The sequence below is a fragment of the Thermobia domestica genome, chromosome 10 (assembly GCF_964235325.1).
Source record: "Thermobia domestica chromosome 10, izTheDome1.hap1.1, whole genome shotgun sequence".
Lineage (NCBI taxonomy): Eukaryota > Metazoa > Arthropoda > Insecta > Zygentoma > Lepismatidae > Thermobia > Thermobia domestica.
Window position 1 is genome coordinate 73,785,677 of NC_137463.1, and position 18,088 is coordinate 73,803,764.

Here is an 18,088-nt window from a genome sequence, read left to right on the forward strand (position 1 = left end):
ACAAGACTTGTCCAAGACCGTTCAAGACTATTTGATGAAAAAGATGTCAGCACTGACGTTTTTGTCTTGAATTCAATAGTTTCGTTCAAGAAATTCCGTTTCGGTCCTGTTCTAAACAATTCAATTCAAGAGCATTCAATAGCCAATCTGCACTCGAGTTGAGTGCAGGAAAATACAAAACAAGTATGATGGCGTTGTGAGACAGAGCGGCAGTTGAATAAATATCTATTCATTATTCTTTCCCATAATTATCTGATGTTCTAAGTGTGTATTATAATAATAAACAAAAGCTAATATCTGCACTGGAAGATATTGTTAGTATTTTTTGTTGATAATATACACGATTTATATAGTTACAGCGCTTGCATGCCCATAACTATTGTTAAATTTTTAGGCAATGAGAAGTATTAATTTGACAATTTAATATACAAGAATAACGTGTGTAGATTAAGAAAGGAGTCCATCAAATAAAAAATATATAACTGACATTTCTTGATTTAACAAGACTTTTTGTACTGTTATTAATCTGGGATAATATCAAATAATTGCGTACAGATTGATAATATGCTCGAAAACTGAAATCCCCTGCAAATGATTACATGTTATCCTATTGTAATGTAATTTTATCACGGAATCCACAGATAGTATTTCAGAAGTTATTTCTTAAGGTAGAACTTGCTTTCACGCGTGCAGATTAATTTTACGAGTGCTTTCTCATAAGGTACAAATGCGCATCCTGACATATGCCACATATAAGAGAATAAAATAATAATAATAATAATAATAAAAACACCTAAAATCGAGAATGCTATTTAACCGTGTCAGGACAGGATCATAGAAAGGGGTCCACGCGAGAGTACGTCCGCAGGGAGCAGGCGCGTCATAAACGGAGGTTATAGTGCAAGATACATAAGAAAAAGAAGCATATATAAATAAGAATAGTGCAACAAACCCTTGACATTGTATTCACTCATTTGAACTCAATTATAGCCCTTGTAATGATCTGATACTGGTAACATTGAACTTCTAAACATAAAATACTGGTTTCCTACATTATACAGGCATGAATACATTATACAGGCATGTTCCGACAGTGGAAATTATTATCTCAGACAATCTTCCTTCATGCGCTCTCACTCATTTTAACAGTAAAATTACTATTCGTTTGACGGACTATTCTTAACTAGTACCAAATAAGGGATAGGTTTGTGAAGGAAGTCTGATGCAGATATGGGCGGTAAGTCTAGTAGCTGAAAAAATATTTTCATGGCTTCGTTTGGTTTCTTGTGTTTGCAGTCTTCGATGCCATAGCATAAATAACATCAAAAGGCAGTCAATTGCCTTTTTGTGATGCACACAATTTTAAGAAACAGTTCGATTTTTCTTTTTGAGTGTGATTCTGTCATCAGCACGCCATTTGAAGAATCAGATTTTTAAAAAGCATAGGTTAGGGAACGATTTTATATCTAAGCAGCACTGTACTCTTTTAACGTCAGCTAACCTAATCCGCGTTTAATGTAAAAGGGACAAAATACCTATTGAAAATTCGTTGGGCTTGCTGCAAAATCAATTGACCTGTTTTCTAAATTATTTAATATAATCTAGTAAATTACAAATGCCTGCAGAAAGTTAGGAAAGATATGCTAATATTATAGCTATTCATGCGCAAGTCTGAAGTAAATCAGTACACAGTTTCACTTTCATTTGTATTCATAGTTACAATCGCTTTGGACTGCCATGTATCAACAAGTATATAAAACATGATTCAATATCTCTATGATCGTGTAAAAGTTGTTTCAAGTTCATTCGAGACTCTTGTTCAAGTGTTTTGAACAATACTCCTTTGAACGTGTAAATTTGAGGTATTGAATGTTCTTGTTCAAGCTTTCTTGGATCATCTACAAGCAGCATAACATAAGTTAAAGAAATATTCACAGAGCTTCGAAATATAATGGAGGAAGATGAAGATAAAATGGGCAGAAACAGTAAAAAACGAGGTTTTAAAATGGACAGGAGAAAAGAGGATGCTTTTAACCAGCCTCTTCGTAGGAAGGTCAATTGGATTGGATACATCTTGCGAATAAATTGTCTTCTTCATACCGCCATACAAAGACAGATGGAAGGAAAGCGAGGAATAGGAAGAACAGAAGTGATCGATGATTCGACAAATAGAAGAAAATATTGGGAGTTAAAAGAGGAAGCTGAAAATCGAGAAACATGGAAGAAACATTTCCAATCCAAACTGAAAATTAAGAAGGAAAGAAAGAAAACCTTATTAGTTCCAGGACTTGCCAAAAGGAATAATAATAATAAAGAACATTAAAAAAATATAGGACATGTGTCCAATAGTATCTACAAAATGGTATTACATGGGCTAATAACTATTTTCAACCCCTTTCTGAAGTGCAGAAATTTAAGTGCTAAACAATTATGGCATCATGCACTGCGCACTAAAATTTCTGATCTAGTAAGAACAGATTTGAAAATAGTTCTTTAGATCATTTACTAGCATTTTATAGACACTATCTCGCTCATTGTCTATATTTTTGATATTTTTCATTGTCATTAAGTTAGTCATTAAAATTCTAAAAAGTAGGGCTATGCTTTGCAAATATTGCTTGTGTATATGAACGATTTTTATAATTAGAAATATGCTACAATAGGAACGACTTATATAAACAATTAGAAGGCTTATCTAAGTCCCTGTACGTATCGAACAGACGACTGGACTTCACAATACCAAACAAAGAATTTTTGGAAATATCACAGTATTGCGAACGGCGATAATGTTTAGCAAGAAATATAAGCTAAAGGCTAGTACTCACCGAAGAAAGAAAGAATTAAAAAAAAAAATAATAAAATAAAAAAAAAACTAATTCTAGGAAGAGCTTTCGGAAAACTCTATTCCATCTGCAGCCTAGACATAGTTCGAGGATGATTTTAAAAAATGGGGGAAGGTACAAAGTGGTTAAAAGGATTTTAAAAATGCGACGCACAAATCTTCTTGTCGGAAATGAAATAATATTAACACATTGACTGCCATGTGTATGCTATTTCATACACATGGCGTCTTGCTTCTGCGCCGCGTGTATGCTATTCCATACACAAGGAATATCTTCATTCTAGGCCTTGTGTATTAAAATGTATACACAGTTCAAGAAAAACTCTATGATGCATACACATACAAAAAAGTCAGCAATGAGCTTACCGTTCATTGTTTTGAAATGTTATGTATATATAATTACTTTATATTTGGTCTGAAAGAAGAAAATCGTATTGGCCCAGAAGAGGTATATTTTCAGTAACACAGTGGCAGTCAATGTGTTAATGGCCACTCACTTGGCACTGTTCACTGTTTCACTGTCACTGAGAAAGCAAAAACAACCGAACAAAAATTAAAGAAGCTTATTACAGGCTTTTCAATGCTAACGAAAAAAATATAGGAAATCACGACGAAAAAATATAGGAAGTTTCCTGAAGCTATGAAAAAGGAACGTTTCAATTATCCAATAGGTAGAAATAAAATAAATAAATAAACAAATAATTAATAAAAAAACATAGAAATTACACCAACTGTTATATGAACATATATTCTACTCTAAATATAACTAAATGGATAATTATCTCGTCGCAAAATTTTATACGAATTTCTTAGTGTTTTCATACGTAGCTCACCAGTACTAAGCAACGACCATAAGGAAAGTGTAAGAAAAATCTGCATCAGAAAATCAGTGTTTGTAAGTATACTTCTCCAAGATGTCATTATCGCTTACTGTATATCGTTTGGTGTAATTATCTTTAGACAATAAGCAGGAAAGGATGAAATACAGAAGAGTATCCATTCAACCACCCTACTGTGGAGACAAAAGGCCCTACAACCACTCACACCTTATTTCCTTATGTTATTTTCACAAGTGGAAGTAGCAATGCCAGAAAAATATAGGTGGTTTCGTTAGAATGTAGGAAACATAGGAGTTTATAGGAACAGACGCAAATACATAGGAAAAATAGGAAATACAGGGTGTTTCAAAACAACACCGACAACGTTTGGGAGGTGATTCCTGACACCAAGATAAGACGAAAAGTATAGACAAAGCTGGGTGCACAAATGCTTCCTTTTGGAGTTATAGCTGCCGAAAACATGAAAAAATGAACTTTAAAGGTTTATAGCTCCAAAAACTATGGGACCTACCATAGTTGGGTCAAGACTTCACTTAGGGACTAGTATGTGTCCTATTCAAATATCGATGTTTCAGAATCCTGCGGTATTAAGGAACAAGTTTTGTAGAGGTAGTTGGTGAATACTTCAAATTACACGCCCGTAGCCAAACTCCCTCTATAAAAATTGTTGTGTGAGTACCTTAGGATTCTGAAACATGTATTTTTGGATAGTACATATATTAGTTCCTAAGTGAAGTCTTGACCCGACAACGGTAGGTCCCTCAGTAATGGAGTTATGGACTTTTAAAGTACGTTTTTTCATATTTTTGGGAGCCTGTAACTTCGAAAGGAAGCATTTGTGCACCCAAGTTGATCTATACTTTTCGTCTTAACTTGGTGTCAGGAATCACTTCCCAAATGTTGTCAGTGTTGTTTTGAAACACCCTATATAGGAGCATTGGGAAGCCTGCATTCATAAAGAGAAACCCACGCTCAATTTGGATAAAGGAGACAGAAATGTGATTTGGAGCAGTCCTTTTACTACTTATTTCCGCCGTTTGGACGGTAATAATAATAATAATAATAATAATAATAATAATAATAATAATAATAATAATAATAATAATAATAATAATAATAATAAAAAAGTTAACAACAGTGATAAGTGAGTGACCATTAATATTAGCTCATTTCAACAAGAATATTTTGCTGTTCGTATTTTTTAAATCCTTGTGACCATTTTTTACCTATCCACATTTCTCCCCAATTTTTTAAAATTCTCTTTGAACTATGTCTAAGCTGAAGATGAGAATTACACTTTTTTCCGGTGAGTACTAGAATTTTGCCTATATTTCTTGCTAATTTTTTGAAATATTCATCAGCAAAACAACATGTAACTATTTTCTCTTTTTCTTTTTCTTTTTTGTTAAATATAATTATTTTTAATTAGGCCACACATACTTCTGAGACTACAACTCGGATCAAATCCTCCAGACTAGTGTCGTATCTCCGATTTGTGACTGTCAGTATGAATCCACTGCTTACATTCAATTATTTCATCACATACTCTTTAAGTATGATCGGCACGCTGGATACTAATTCAATTTCACCAGACTGCTCACAATGATTCAGCCAACAGTCTAGATTCCATGGCAATCACTGTTTTGGACTAATATTTCACGGAAATTGTATACATGTTGACATATACACAAGAAATATATGCAAACAGCAAAAACAGTAATGCATCATTTTGGTTTAAGTTCACAGGATTTTGAGAACGTAACAGCACAATCTTATACCTATCTCAATGTCAAAACGGCTTTGGTGTTAAGTTCTTTAGTTAGGATGTTTGTTCTTTGACGCTACCTATCTTCTGGTAATGCTCAAGCCAGCAATAGATCTGGCAAGGAAGTGCCATACTCTACTTAATTTTTTTGTTTCAGATGAACTTTTATATCCTCTCGTTAATATGTTAAAGCTTTAAGAGAAAGATTTCAAGTGACGCCAGTGATTTTACTTCATTGTTAAATGGTGATGATAGTCGATTATATTGAAAATGCCTCTCAATTTTTACACCAGCACCTGTTCACATAGAGCTTAACTTCTAATCTGCCTTGAACCGTTGATATGTTATGGTTTGCAATCGGTCCGCTGTAACAATCCTGACTGACTATATTCTAAGTCTTTTGTAAATGAATTCCAGTAGAAATCCAAACTTTCGATAATGATTAACCTCTTTAGCATTTTCGCTAGAGCACGATTGACATTGCTATAGCTATTTATCCATTCCTGAAAGAATTTTCTGTAATAAAATGTTGATTTTTGGTATTCGGAAGCATCCAGATTGGAGGTAAAAAAAGAAAAAAACGAAGCCTCTCGTTACTCGTTCTATCAGTGGCGTATTTACGATTTTGTTTCGGGGAGGGCTTTGTTAACTTTCGGGGGGGGGGGGACTTTGCCTGAAAATGTGAAAATTCTGCAAGATATTTCATATACTTTACTATAGTAAGTAAGATTTCGGGGGGGGCTTAAGCCCGGAAGCCCCCCCCTAAATACGCCACTACGTTCTATAGAACTCTAAAAAGATTGTCATGTGTGTTCCAGATTTTAAAAGTGATAAACAATTATTCAGTGCAAAATTGTATGATATTCACAATTATCTAAAGCTTTGACATTGTCCTTTCAAAGTAAAGTACATTGCATAATTTTTATATTCTCTAGTACTTCTAAACCATTCAAAGTGTTGAATATTATATATGCTCATAGAATGTTCGAGAAAATTCCATAATCTCCTAGAATATTCCAGTTCTAGAATGCTCTACACTAGGCAACTCCCGAATACCTCTTTTTGAGAATGTTCTACGAAATACTCCATAAAGCTATCTTCTGAAACTTCGTAGTTTTCGAATATTTTGGAATATTCTAGACAGTCCGATGACAGTATACAACATTCCATCAGCATTTCTGGTTCAGAGAACATACTCAATCTGAAATTCCAAAGAGTAGAAATTGATCGTATAAGATAAACAGGTAACATTTGCAACATGTTTCTGCCCACTAAGTCAAGAAGTCAAAAATCCAACTCTATGTATTCCATAGTCAAAAAGCTGGTTCTTCCATCTACTGCAAAATAAATTCGACCGCAGAAGATACACTCGAAATATCCGCCCTCAAATGTAAGAAAAACATATGTAATATATAAGAAAATATATTATCTTTTATCTCTTCGTTTCAACGAAAATACAATTTCTGAATATATTCGGAAAGGTCTCGTTATTCTCGATCGGTAATTTTAAAGTTTAAAATCGATTCCTCTTCTTTTAATGAAGTGCCAATACGGCAAAAACATTTAGCTTGTTTTTTGAAACAAAGTATGAAAACAGTGCGAGCAGTTCACCTTGCCGTTCACTTTTAAATTCACCTTACATAATTACTGAGTAATTTCATCACATATAAGCATAGAATAATTGCCTGGCAGTTCACCTCGAAAGGATTCTCGCAACTTACATAGATTCACCATCTTCTACTCCTTTGCTATAACAATTTGAAAAACGAGTTACATTCCACTACTGATTTAAATACTCGAAAAATGGATAACTACCTACTAATAAGCGCAGTCTTCAACAAATCTCTACTCTGCAACATAAGACACACAAAGGATAACCATAACCGACACATATTGGACAAATGCTATGAAAAGGTGGCGGAAGAATTGGAATTGAATTGAATTTCTCTTTATTTCAGCGGGCGAGGTTCAGCCGGAGGCTGCTCTGCCACCTAACCCTTGTCATCATTACAAAGAAAAGACAGAAAAAAAATAAAGACACAAATAAGATACAAGATACAAATAACAACATAACATGATACATTCAATAATACTATGATAAATAAAACACTCAGTAAATGTAAATGAAAAAAAAAAAAAAAAAAACTATCTCATACTGCTAGTCCAATTTCATACCAATTTCAAACTGTAGTAAACCTGTCATGTGTGCCAATGCTTTGTCTCTGATCTCTAAATAATAATGTTTGGAGTGATGATTTAAATAAATTATACGGTTTGTCAGTGATTGACTTTGGTAGGGAGTTTCAGATTCTTACTGCCGAGATTGAAAATGCCTTCTCTGTTATTTTTAAAGAATGCCGGGGCATATTCAGCTTATTACTTCCTCGGGTATTGTAATGGTGAATTTCTGATCTACATGTTAATTTATGATGCAAGTAAGGTGGTGCTTTATGTGAATTTATTTTGTATAGTAAACAACAGTATCGGAGATATCGCCTTCGGGACATGGTTAGGATATTGTATTCATTAAGTACCGGCAGAATATGCTGAGACTTCCTGTAATTGAGAGAGAAGCGTATAGACTAATTCTGTATTTTCTGAATTGCTCTAGTATTTTGAGTGGAGAGAGAGCTATCATATATTGAATCGCAGTAATCGAACAGAGGCAAAATCAGAGTGTTAACAAGATATAGTCTTGTTTCTTGCGATAAATAGCCTTTCAATTTATAAAGCTGTCGTAAGATGTGCTTAGCTTTAATACACTGTTCAGAAATGTGTTTATTCCAGCTAAGCCCTTGGTCTATTATTAAGCCTAGATCTTTTACAAAGGGAGAAAATGGAATACTGGAATTCACTACAGTTACTTTTAGGTCTTCAGGGTTGATTTTGCTCAACTGATGTGATGTTCCCAATACAGTGAAAACACATTTTAATGGATTAAGTAAAAGACCATTCTTAGGCACCAGTTGCTAACAGCTGAAAGATCCGTATTAAGTAACTCTATTGTGTCCATAATATTTTCAGGCGTACTACTGATGAAGATCTGTGTACCATCCTCATAGAAGTGAACTGATGAATGTTTTATGACTGTAGAAAGATCTGCTGAAAAGAGTGAAAATAATAGGGGACCTAATATTGAACCTTGCGGAACTCCTGCCTTTATCAGGGATGGGGTAGATACCTGAGTCTTTTCTCCTCTTAGTATTACTTGTTGCTGTCTACAAGAGAGATAACTGTGGAACCATTTAATAACTGATTCCGAGAAGTTGTAATATTTCATTTTGGCCAGTAGGAGTTCATGATTTACTAGATCAAAAGCCTTCGAAAGATCCAACAAGACCAAAACTGTTACCATTGAATTTTCTATTGAATTCAAAATTGAATCTGTAATTTCTAAAAGGGCTGTGGTTGTGCTATGTTCTTTACGGAAGTCGGATTGAGTAACAGGCAATATTTCATTTTTATTGATATAAGTTGTTAATTGCTGAAATGCTACCTTTTCTAGTACTTTGGAGATAATTGGAAGTATACTGATGGGACAAAGCTCATCAAGCGACTGTACAACTGTCTTCTTAGGCAGTGGAACCACCTTCGCTCGCTTCCACAGTTCTGGAAAACAATCTTGAGTTAATGAGTAATTTACTATGTGAGTAAGTGGAGTTAAAATAAACGGAACAGACAGTCGAAGCATTTTTCCTGTTATTCCATCAAATGCACATGTGTTGGACTTAATACTGTGTATTGCAGTTTTAACTTCTGTTTCGTTTACAGTGTGAAACTTAAACGTTTCAATATTGCTATTTAGTTTACGCGATGAAAGCCAATGCGTTTGTTGATCTGTACTTCAGTGCTTGTCTCAGACATTTTATAGACACTTGTGAAATGTGAATTTATAGCTTCAATGTCATTTACATCATCTGGAAGAATCAAGCATGAATCGCTTTTACCTACACCAAGATCACGCAAAGTTTTCCATATGTTACGTACATCATTCGTAGATCTCATACGATCAGAAAAATACGCAGTCTTTTCTTGTCGCACAACAGTAGTTGTGAAGTTACGCAAACGTTTGTAATCCTCCTAATGCAACTGATTCTTCGTTCTTTTATATTTTCTGTAAGCACGGTCACGCAACTTCATTAAAAGTTTTGTGTTACTTGAAATAAAGGGAAGAGTGTTCTTAGATAGCCTTTTCGTTTTGAGCAGTGTATGGTTATCAAAAATGTCGAGTATAGGTCGACTTGTGGATATAGTTCTAATGCGGCATCTTCGATCGCTGACAATTCCCTATATGGTATGCTGGGAGCTCTATATACAGCAGTAATACCAATTGACAAGTGGTTCACATTAACAACAAGATTTAACATTTATATATCTTGATAATTGGAAGTTTTAGTTAAATAACTTGTTGTAGTATTTGAACTAACTATAGTTTACAGATCCTTTTCTCAAAGTTTCTGAATAAACGAAATACACTGAAACCTCTCTTAACGGACACCTCTATAATATGGACATTTTTGTCCCAGCGAAAATATATGTTCCCTTATGGAACAAAAACCTCCCTTTTACGGACACTCTTAGATATGGACATGGACAGTCCCCCCCCCCCCCCCCAGATGTTTCAATAACCTCTTCATAACGTACAGGAATTATTCTCGGTTCTGCGATATATTATTCGTCACAAGCGTATTTATCATGAGTCTAGACCTGGTAAACCATCAAACAGAACAGCTTCAAGCTGAACTTGAAATTATTCTTTTTTTTTCTTTGCCCGCAATTAACTGATTTCTGGTGGAAATCCTAGTAAACCTTCAATACGCGATAACACTCATGCAGGGTCAGTCGTAAGGCCAAGAATTCTATGCAAACTATCTTCTCTTCCCTAACAAATTTAGTCCTTTTGCCTCTGGGCTTTGCATCTTTCCCGACAATTTCATAAATAACATTTTTTTTTTTTTTACTACAATAACATTTTCAACGAGCAATGTTTCCTCTCTTACTTTTTTTTTTGGGGGGGGGGAAGCAACATTTTCTTTTACTTGTGATACTGGAACAAGTCTGGGTTGGAGATTTTCCGGCTTCCTTTTTCACTTTCTCTAAGAAGATATTCTTTGTAATTGGGGCTGGGTCAATAAACATATGCACTCCCATATACCTTTTCATCCAATCTGCCAACGAAGATACCGCGCCAGTACACAAACGCACACAAACACACACACGCACATGTTTCTTCCGCAACCGTACTGAGGATTCTCAGAGGACACTTGCTAATGAGTTTTATTACTCTTGTAGAGGAAAAAGTATGCCTTTTTCGCTTAACAAAAGAGTTTAGTTGATTAGTTGGTTCCTAACGCATCTTTTGAGAAGGTTCTGAGAATTTGAAATAAATGAGGAACGCTTACAGGGTGATGACATGTATTTAAGAAAATTATCATACACGCATTATCTTTTGCAGTACCGGTATACGAATATATTAACACATCCCCCAGCAATAATATTTAACAGAAATAAGTTTCTCCTTCATCCCTCCCAGTAATTCAAATACGTACTAAATAAAGTATTTTCACATTGAATTTTACGTACTTACGTTCATACACAATGTTTTTACTGTATATTACAGCACACAATTACCGCTGTGAGAAATTAAATTTCTGTAACCTCTATGTAACGGACAAAAATTCATGTCCCATTGGTGTCCGTTATTCAGAGGTTTCACTGTATATATATTTGGTGTAAAACAGTTAAGAATACGATTTGTTTAGATATAGGTAATTAAATATAAATTGCAGAAACATTTGTACTTAGTGTGTACCACAATGTCAATTTTGTGGCGAGATGATTGAAAACTGCTTGGCAGAGTGTGTACTCTGCAAGACGAATTGCGAGGTGAACGGCAAGGTGAAATTCCCCAACATTTTCATACCCACAGATACAAGCACTCCCTAAAAGAAGAGGGAGCTATATCCCATTTTCAATTACCGACGAACGAACGTGACAGACCACGTCGAGTCGACAAAATTCGAAATTTATTTCTCTTTAAAGTGGGCGCTAAATACGATATATCTTGTATTTATGGTGTGTTAGATAGGATGAAAATCAATTCCTCCCCTATGAATTCAACTGAGTCTTACGTTTGAGACTTTCAAATAATTTAACTATCTTTATTATTTTAACTTGTTTTCTTAACAAGATGCATATTCAATATTTATAAAAAAAAAGTACTTACCCCAAAAGCACCTAGAATTATTTAATTACATATTCCTTGGCAAAAGGTTATTGCTTTCGTTAGCGCACATCCTTTCAGAAAACTAATGTTGTCTGTAGGAATACAACCCGCTGATTTTCTTCTTCAGAATATCGTTAACTATTTCATAAAATATCCCTTGCATCTATACGCTTTCTTCATGGGTACAATCTTCTGTGCTGACGAAGTCAACCATTTTTCGATACTTTTTAATGAATATACTTATTATTATTATTATTATTATTATTATTATTATTATATTATCATTTTAACAAATACAGATTAACAAAGATTTCGTGCAACGCCCATAACTTGACGTATTTTTTTTTTCATATGCATACGAGGTACAGATGGATATTTTTCCCTCTGTTTTTCTTCTTTTCAATCCACTTACTACTGATTAACCCTTTCTAATAAAGGAATAAATGTTTCAAAATGGCTCAGTAACGTAAACCTAAATAACCACTAGAATAATTGTTGCAAATTAGTAGGCTATTATTGAAAAATATAAAGATGTGCAACAATATTATGTATTGTAATAAACTTGTTATTATAGGAACATCTTAAAACTTGTGTGATGATGTGGAAATAAGCATTTTTCAACATGACTCAAAACGAGGTAAATACCTACAAACCAAATATTCTTATGCTGATATTTTTAAGAAAAATAACACTAAAACTTTTGCAATCTGACTCTCAGGTTATATTAAAATCACTTTATTATCTATTAGAGATGCAAAAAAGCCGGCTTTTTTTAAAAAAAAACGATGGTTATTTGCACATAAAGAGCCGGCTTTTTTGGGGAAAAAACGAGAATTTTGGAAATTTTGGCTTTTTTCATTTTCATGATTTTTCTATTTAAGTAGCTTTCTTATAGTATACTCTAAAGTTAAATAAGATTTCATGACCTAAATGCTATATTTCGCTCTGGAATTCACCATCATGATGAATGGAACACATGTTTTATGAATTAAAGTAAACAAAGTACGTAGTATTTCAGGGCAACTGTAGAAGATATTAAGATTTATTTTAACTTCTGAGTTACCGACATTTTTTTTCTTTTCTATATCATTTCTTTTTAGTCATCCGTGTTTCATTTCCTAGAGATTAGTAGGCCTACTCTAGCTTCTAGCACATAAGTTAAACTTTCGTTTTTCAATATATCAGTCAGAGCGTACGTTTGTCAGTATATCTGTCAAAGTGTACTTCCACATTCTTGTTGTACTGTAGCTGTGTAATGATTTTGCAATAATCTTCCGGATACAAACTTGAATACCATTTTATACAAATAATCAGTAGCGGATTCAGAAAAGTATTTTGGGAGGTGTTTCTCTGCTTAATGTTTGTTTTTTCTAAAATTTCATAATTTTTATTTGGGAGTTTATGAGTACAACAGGATGTCTACTAAATTCCAAAATGAAATTTCGTGACTTTTTCGTGACCTTTTCTTTACCAAATCACACAATTTCCTAACATACTTAAGAGCGAATTTGGGTGCAAATTAGGCCGAATTTTCATCCATGCGATAGAAACGTACTTTGCTAGCGATTTGGTAGCGTCTAAAGCCGACCATAGACGTTTTTGGTGGTGAATTTGGACGTTTTATAAAACAAAATTTTCCAATCTGTACTTACATTTATACAGTTAAAAAAAAATCGTGGCCCAAAAGCTTAGCAACTGGATCCAGTTTTTACTTTGTATTCCTATTTCTGCGAGATTCATTTTAATATTGTCCTCCCATCTGCACCTAACTCTTCCTAATGGACGTTTTCCGATTGGATTTCTAGTTAAAACTTTGAAAGCGTTCCTACCTTCTTCCATTCTGGCTGCATGACTTGCCCACCTGAGCTTCCTACACTTGATGACCGTAACGATGTTTGGTAAACCGTATAAATTATGCAGTTCTTCGTTATGAAGTTTCCCTCATTCCCGTTCCTCTTGGGTCCGAATACTCGTCTCAGGGTTTTATTTTCAAATACTTTCAGTCTGTGTTCTTCCCTCAAGCGACCATGCTTCACAATCATAAAAAGCAACAGGCATGAGCATCGTTTTATATATTTTAAGCTTTAAATTCTTCGACAGAATTCGCGACAACAAAATACTTTGAACTGAATAATAACACGAATTTCCTGATTTCAGTCGACATTTAATTTCTTTGTGGATATGACTTTGGTCTGGTAATATTGATCCCAGATATTTGAAAGTATCCACTTTGTCGAAAGTATTATTTGGTATTTTAACGCATCCATAATTTGTCATATTACGATCCCGGTGAACTTCCATGTATTTAGTTTTCTCTGCATTTACTTCTAAACCAATGTCGCTGCAAAAGTTTAATAAGGACTCTGCATTTCTTTTTATTGTTCTATCATCCCTATTAAATTTACATCATCAGCATACGCCGTAACCTGGTGAATACAATTCAGCTCTAGGGCCTGGTTGCTATCTTTAATTTTCCTTATACCGTACTCCGGAACAAAGTTGAACAATGATGGCGATAACGCATCTCCTTGTTTCAGACCATTCTCGACGTGGAAGCTCATGGACAAGAATTTTTCTGCTCGGACTTTACTCTGAGATTCATTTAAACACATTTTAATTAATCCAACTAGCTTTTTCGGTATTCCGAATTCTGTAAGAATCAGAGTTGGCTGGTTTAAACCATGGTTTAAACCAGCTGGTTTTTTCAAAAAAACCAACTGGTTTAAACCAAAAAACAAAAAAAAAAAAAAAAAAAAAAATGTTCGTAAAAGTGTAAGTGTTTGTAAAATCTTGATGAACACACATTTGTGGGTTATCACGTTTCACTCCCGTATATTATTCGTATTATATTCAGACCTAAATTCCCCCTTCATTACTCAAAAAGATTATACTACAAAAGCAACTTTTTTTTAATAAGTTTATAAATGTTTATTTTGTGATTTTTTGTACTTGTTATTATTGTTATGTAATTGCAATCGAAGAAAAATTCTAAATATTGTTGCGTTTCAATGTTTACTATTGATAAAATACATCGAAAATGCCGTACTTTTTGTGTGTGTGTGTGTGTTGGGGGGGGGGGGATCATACAGACCCCACGAGAGGCATTTAGTGAAATAAGTATCTTTGGTATCTATTTATGTATAAATGAGTCTGAACCAAAGTGGACTCAAATAATTCGTATCTTTATTCACTTTTCTTATTGATATGCAGATTAAGTCGGTGTATTTCTTTAATTTGGACCAATAAAAGTCGTTGTTAACTAACTTGAACTAAATTAGTTCTTCTGTACTCCGTCGTACTTTGAAATTGTTCATATGTAATTCTGTGTAATGGTTTCACTTGTGCAACTGTTTATCTTTTTGTCCTTCTGAAATGACTCTTGACAGTTATATTAAGAAGCATGTAAAGATCAGTACAACGTATCTTTTTATCAGGATTCCTTCGTGAGTGAGTCGGCAGACGTATCGCATTTGTGGCCAATTAGTCCTGGTTCCGACTACATTTCTCTGGGATGTAACTCGAGAAGCGGTTTTTATTCCGCTTTAAGCTTATGTGACCCCTTCCAGCATAACCCGGTTGTTGCACAATAACATCAAGGCGAAACAAACTTATTTCTGCCCATATATGATATGAATATATAGAGCAAGTTATTTAAACCATAAAAACCTGGTTTAAACAAAAAAAAAAAACAAAAAAAAAAAAAAAAAAAAAAAAAAAAAAAAAAAAAAACGGGTTTTTTTGTTTTTTTAATAAAAACCATGGTTTTTGCCAACCCTGGTAAGAATGTACAATGTTTCCCTTCTATCCGAATCGTAAGCCTTTTTAAAACCAATAAACAGCTCATGTACTGTGTAATATATTCCCATTTTTTTTTTTTCGAGTATTTATCGAATAGTAAATATCTGGTTGATAGTTGATCGATTTCCCTAAATCCACACTGATAATCTCCAATAATTTCATCTGCGTATGGAATCAATCTTGTTAATAGAATGTTAAGAGAAATGCCTCGATAATTATTACATTCAGTTTTGTCGCCTTTCTTGTGAATTGGAACAGTGATTGATTCTTTCCACTCTTCTTAAATGTATTCCGTAGTTTTTCTCTATTTTTTTTAAAAAAAAAGTTTCGTAATGATATGTTGAATTCCTGTCGTTAAAAACCAGAAACCTTCAGGACTGGGTAAACTGTGATGGTGGTTATAAGTATAGGAAACCGCAATATCAGATGAAAAGTCTATTACGCATATGATCTATTAATAGAAAATTTGATACTTTCCCGATTCTGAACAAGCTTAAGGAACAGTCAGTGCATTATAGAATTCGGAATTTTACCAAATTCCAAGCACCTGATAGGTGGTAACATTATTACGTATGTGATCAATGAATTAAAAATTTGTTCGAAATATTCATACACGTATATCCAAGTTAAAACTTAAAAATTTCAGGAATGTACAGAACCACCCGAAACCAAGCTCTTGATGTGCAGCGTTTAAGATTATCATATAAATGTATTTTCTCGTGTTTTATTTTTTGTTTCAAAAAGAGGGTGTGTTATATTTTGAAGTAAAAATACTACATACAATTTTGATAGTTATGTGTGTATCTTTTTTTTTTTAAAAAAAGTACTTATTTTTGTGTATAAGAAGTTAAAAAAATATTATATATATATATATATATATATATATATATATATCGGTTAATCCTTCAGAATTCATAATGTAAATATGTTATTAAAAAAATCTTTTCTGACGCTGTAAATTCGTGACGGATTTCAGAAATGAAATGGATAACAACTGGGAATGGTCTGCAGATACTTCAAAATTTTCTTACCTTGATGTTTGGTCCCTTAAAAAATTCTGAAAGTATAGAACAAAATCAGCTCTCGAGACATCAGGGTGATTTAACTGCAGTACGTCATTTACCTGAAAGAAGAAGCAGTAAAAATGGGTTAGTAGAATTTCCTTAAATTTAACGCTGAACTTCATTTGACAATCTTTTTATTTACATTTTCCAAGTTGATAGAGTTCGTAACGTATGTTAAGTGCTTCCAGTTTGAGTTTCAAAAGTATTAAAATACACATAAAAATTCCATTATTAAACAATAAACGGTTAAATTCTAAGTTGAATCATACAGCAACTCACACGAAATACAACAATATTATTCAACCAAAAAATCGCCTATATCACACGCGGAATACATTATAGAAAAACAAACACTAACCATTGTCACTAGACTAATCTGTTTCTCTTTAAATCAGCCTTCCAATGAAACGCAATCTTCTATAATAATCAGTTTAGAAACATGTGCTTCTTAAATAATCTTAGGTCCCCAAAATGACTCCAAATTTAATGGCAAGCTGTGTTTTGGAATTAATTCAGAAGAACTGGACTCCTACCACACATCAAAATTGATTCTTCCATCTGAAGAGTGGACCAGGACAAATTTAGCTATAGCGCCTACGCAGACATACTTTATATCACTACAATCTATAACAGTAAACTAAACCTTGCATTGCTTGTACTGCTGTAAGTTAGAACAGTAGTATTTGCAATATTTCAACACTTAGAACGATCGGCACATAATATTTAAAGTTAGCTAAAAATACTAGTGAGGAAACTGAGAAATTTTCAAGTAAATAAGAGCTATTAATTCCCTATACATCTTATAGTTTATTTTTGAAAACAATCGTTCTTCATAACGATAAATCGCTCTACCACAGTTTACCAATATGCAAAGTTAAGTTAGTTGTATTCTTTTTGATCTACCTCACACAGGCACAGTGACCACACATAGCGTTTACTTAATGACAATACTGTAATAATTCTGGTAAATTCTACGATATGGATGTTGGAACTGTGTTCAAGAACACACTCAATCAACAATCAGACGATAATCAGGGTTTTTCTCTTTTCTTAATGATTGCTTCAGGAACTGAATTATTGGAAGCATGTTCCTTATTCTCACAAATAAAAAGAGCACAATACTAAAATGTACATGTTCTATTCGCTAATTACCAATTCCAATTTGTCTCTGGGGAAAATGTATCTTAATTTGATTAACCAAATCAAACGCACAATACTGGAATTACACAAAATAGATACGGCAAATGCTGCTATCTAGTAGCTACTGGTGTACCTTTACACTCACCTGAAAATGTACGAGTGGCAGCATCCTATAAAACCGGTCCAATAATAAGAAAACGATTTACTGATTTTAATCTATTTAAAGTATGGGACAGGCAACAAAAAACTGAGTGCTTATGCTGTTTAATATTTGTGTTCTATCGAAGCCATAAATTATACGTCGAAAACGAAATCGAACTCGTATCATGTGACGAAAACGAAAAAGCAGTTTATGTCCCACCATTACGCTCTTTGGAGTATAAGAAATGAGTGACGATACTGAAATGACAATAT

At 33.7% G+C, this 18,088-nt stretch overlaps 1 protein-coding gene across 1 annotated transcript in view; it reads right to left on the minus strand.

Moving 5' to 3' along the window:
- The window catches only part of dlt (codanin-1 like protein dlt), a 60,390-nt gene that overhangs the window by 31,976 nt on the left and 10,326 nt on the right, over positions 1-18,088 (minus strand). Inside the window, exon 2 of the mRNA XM_081728108.1 lies at positions 16,502-16,593. Within this exon, the coding sequence (XP_081584234.1) occupies positions 16,502-16,593 (92 nt within the window). The remainder of the gene's footprint in view (positions 1-16,501; positions 16,594-18,088) is intronic.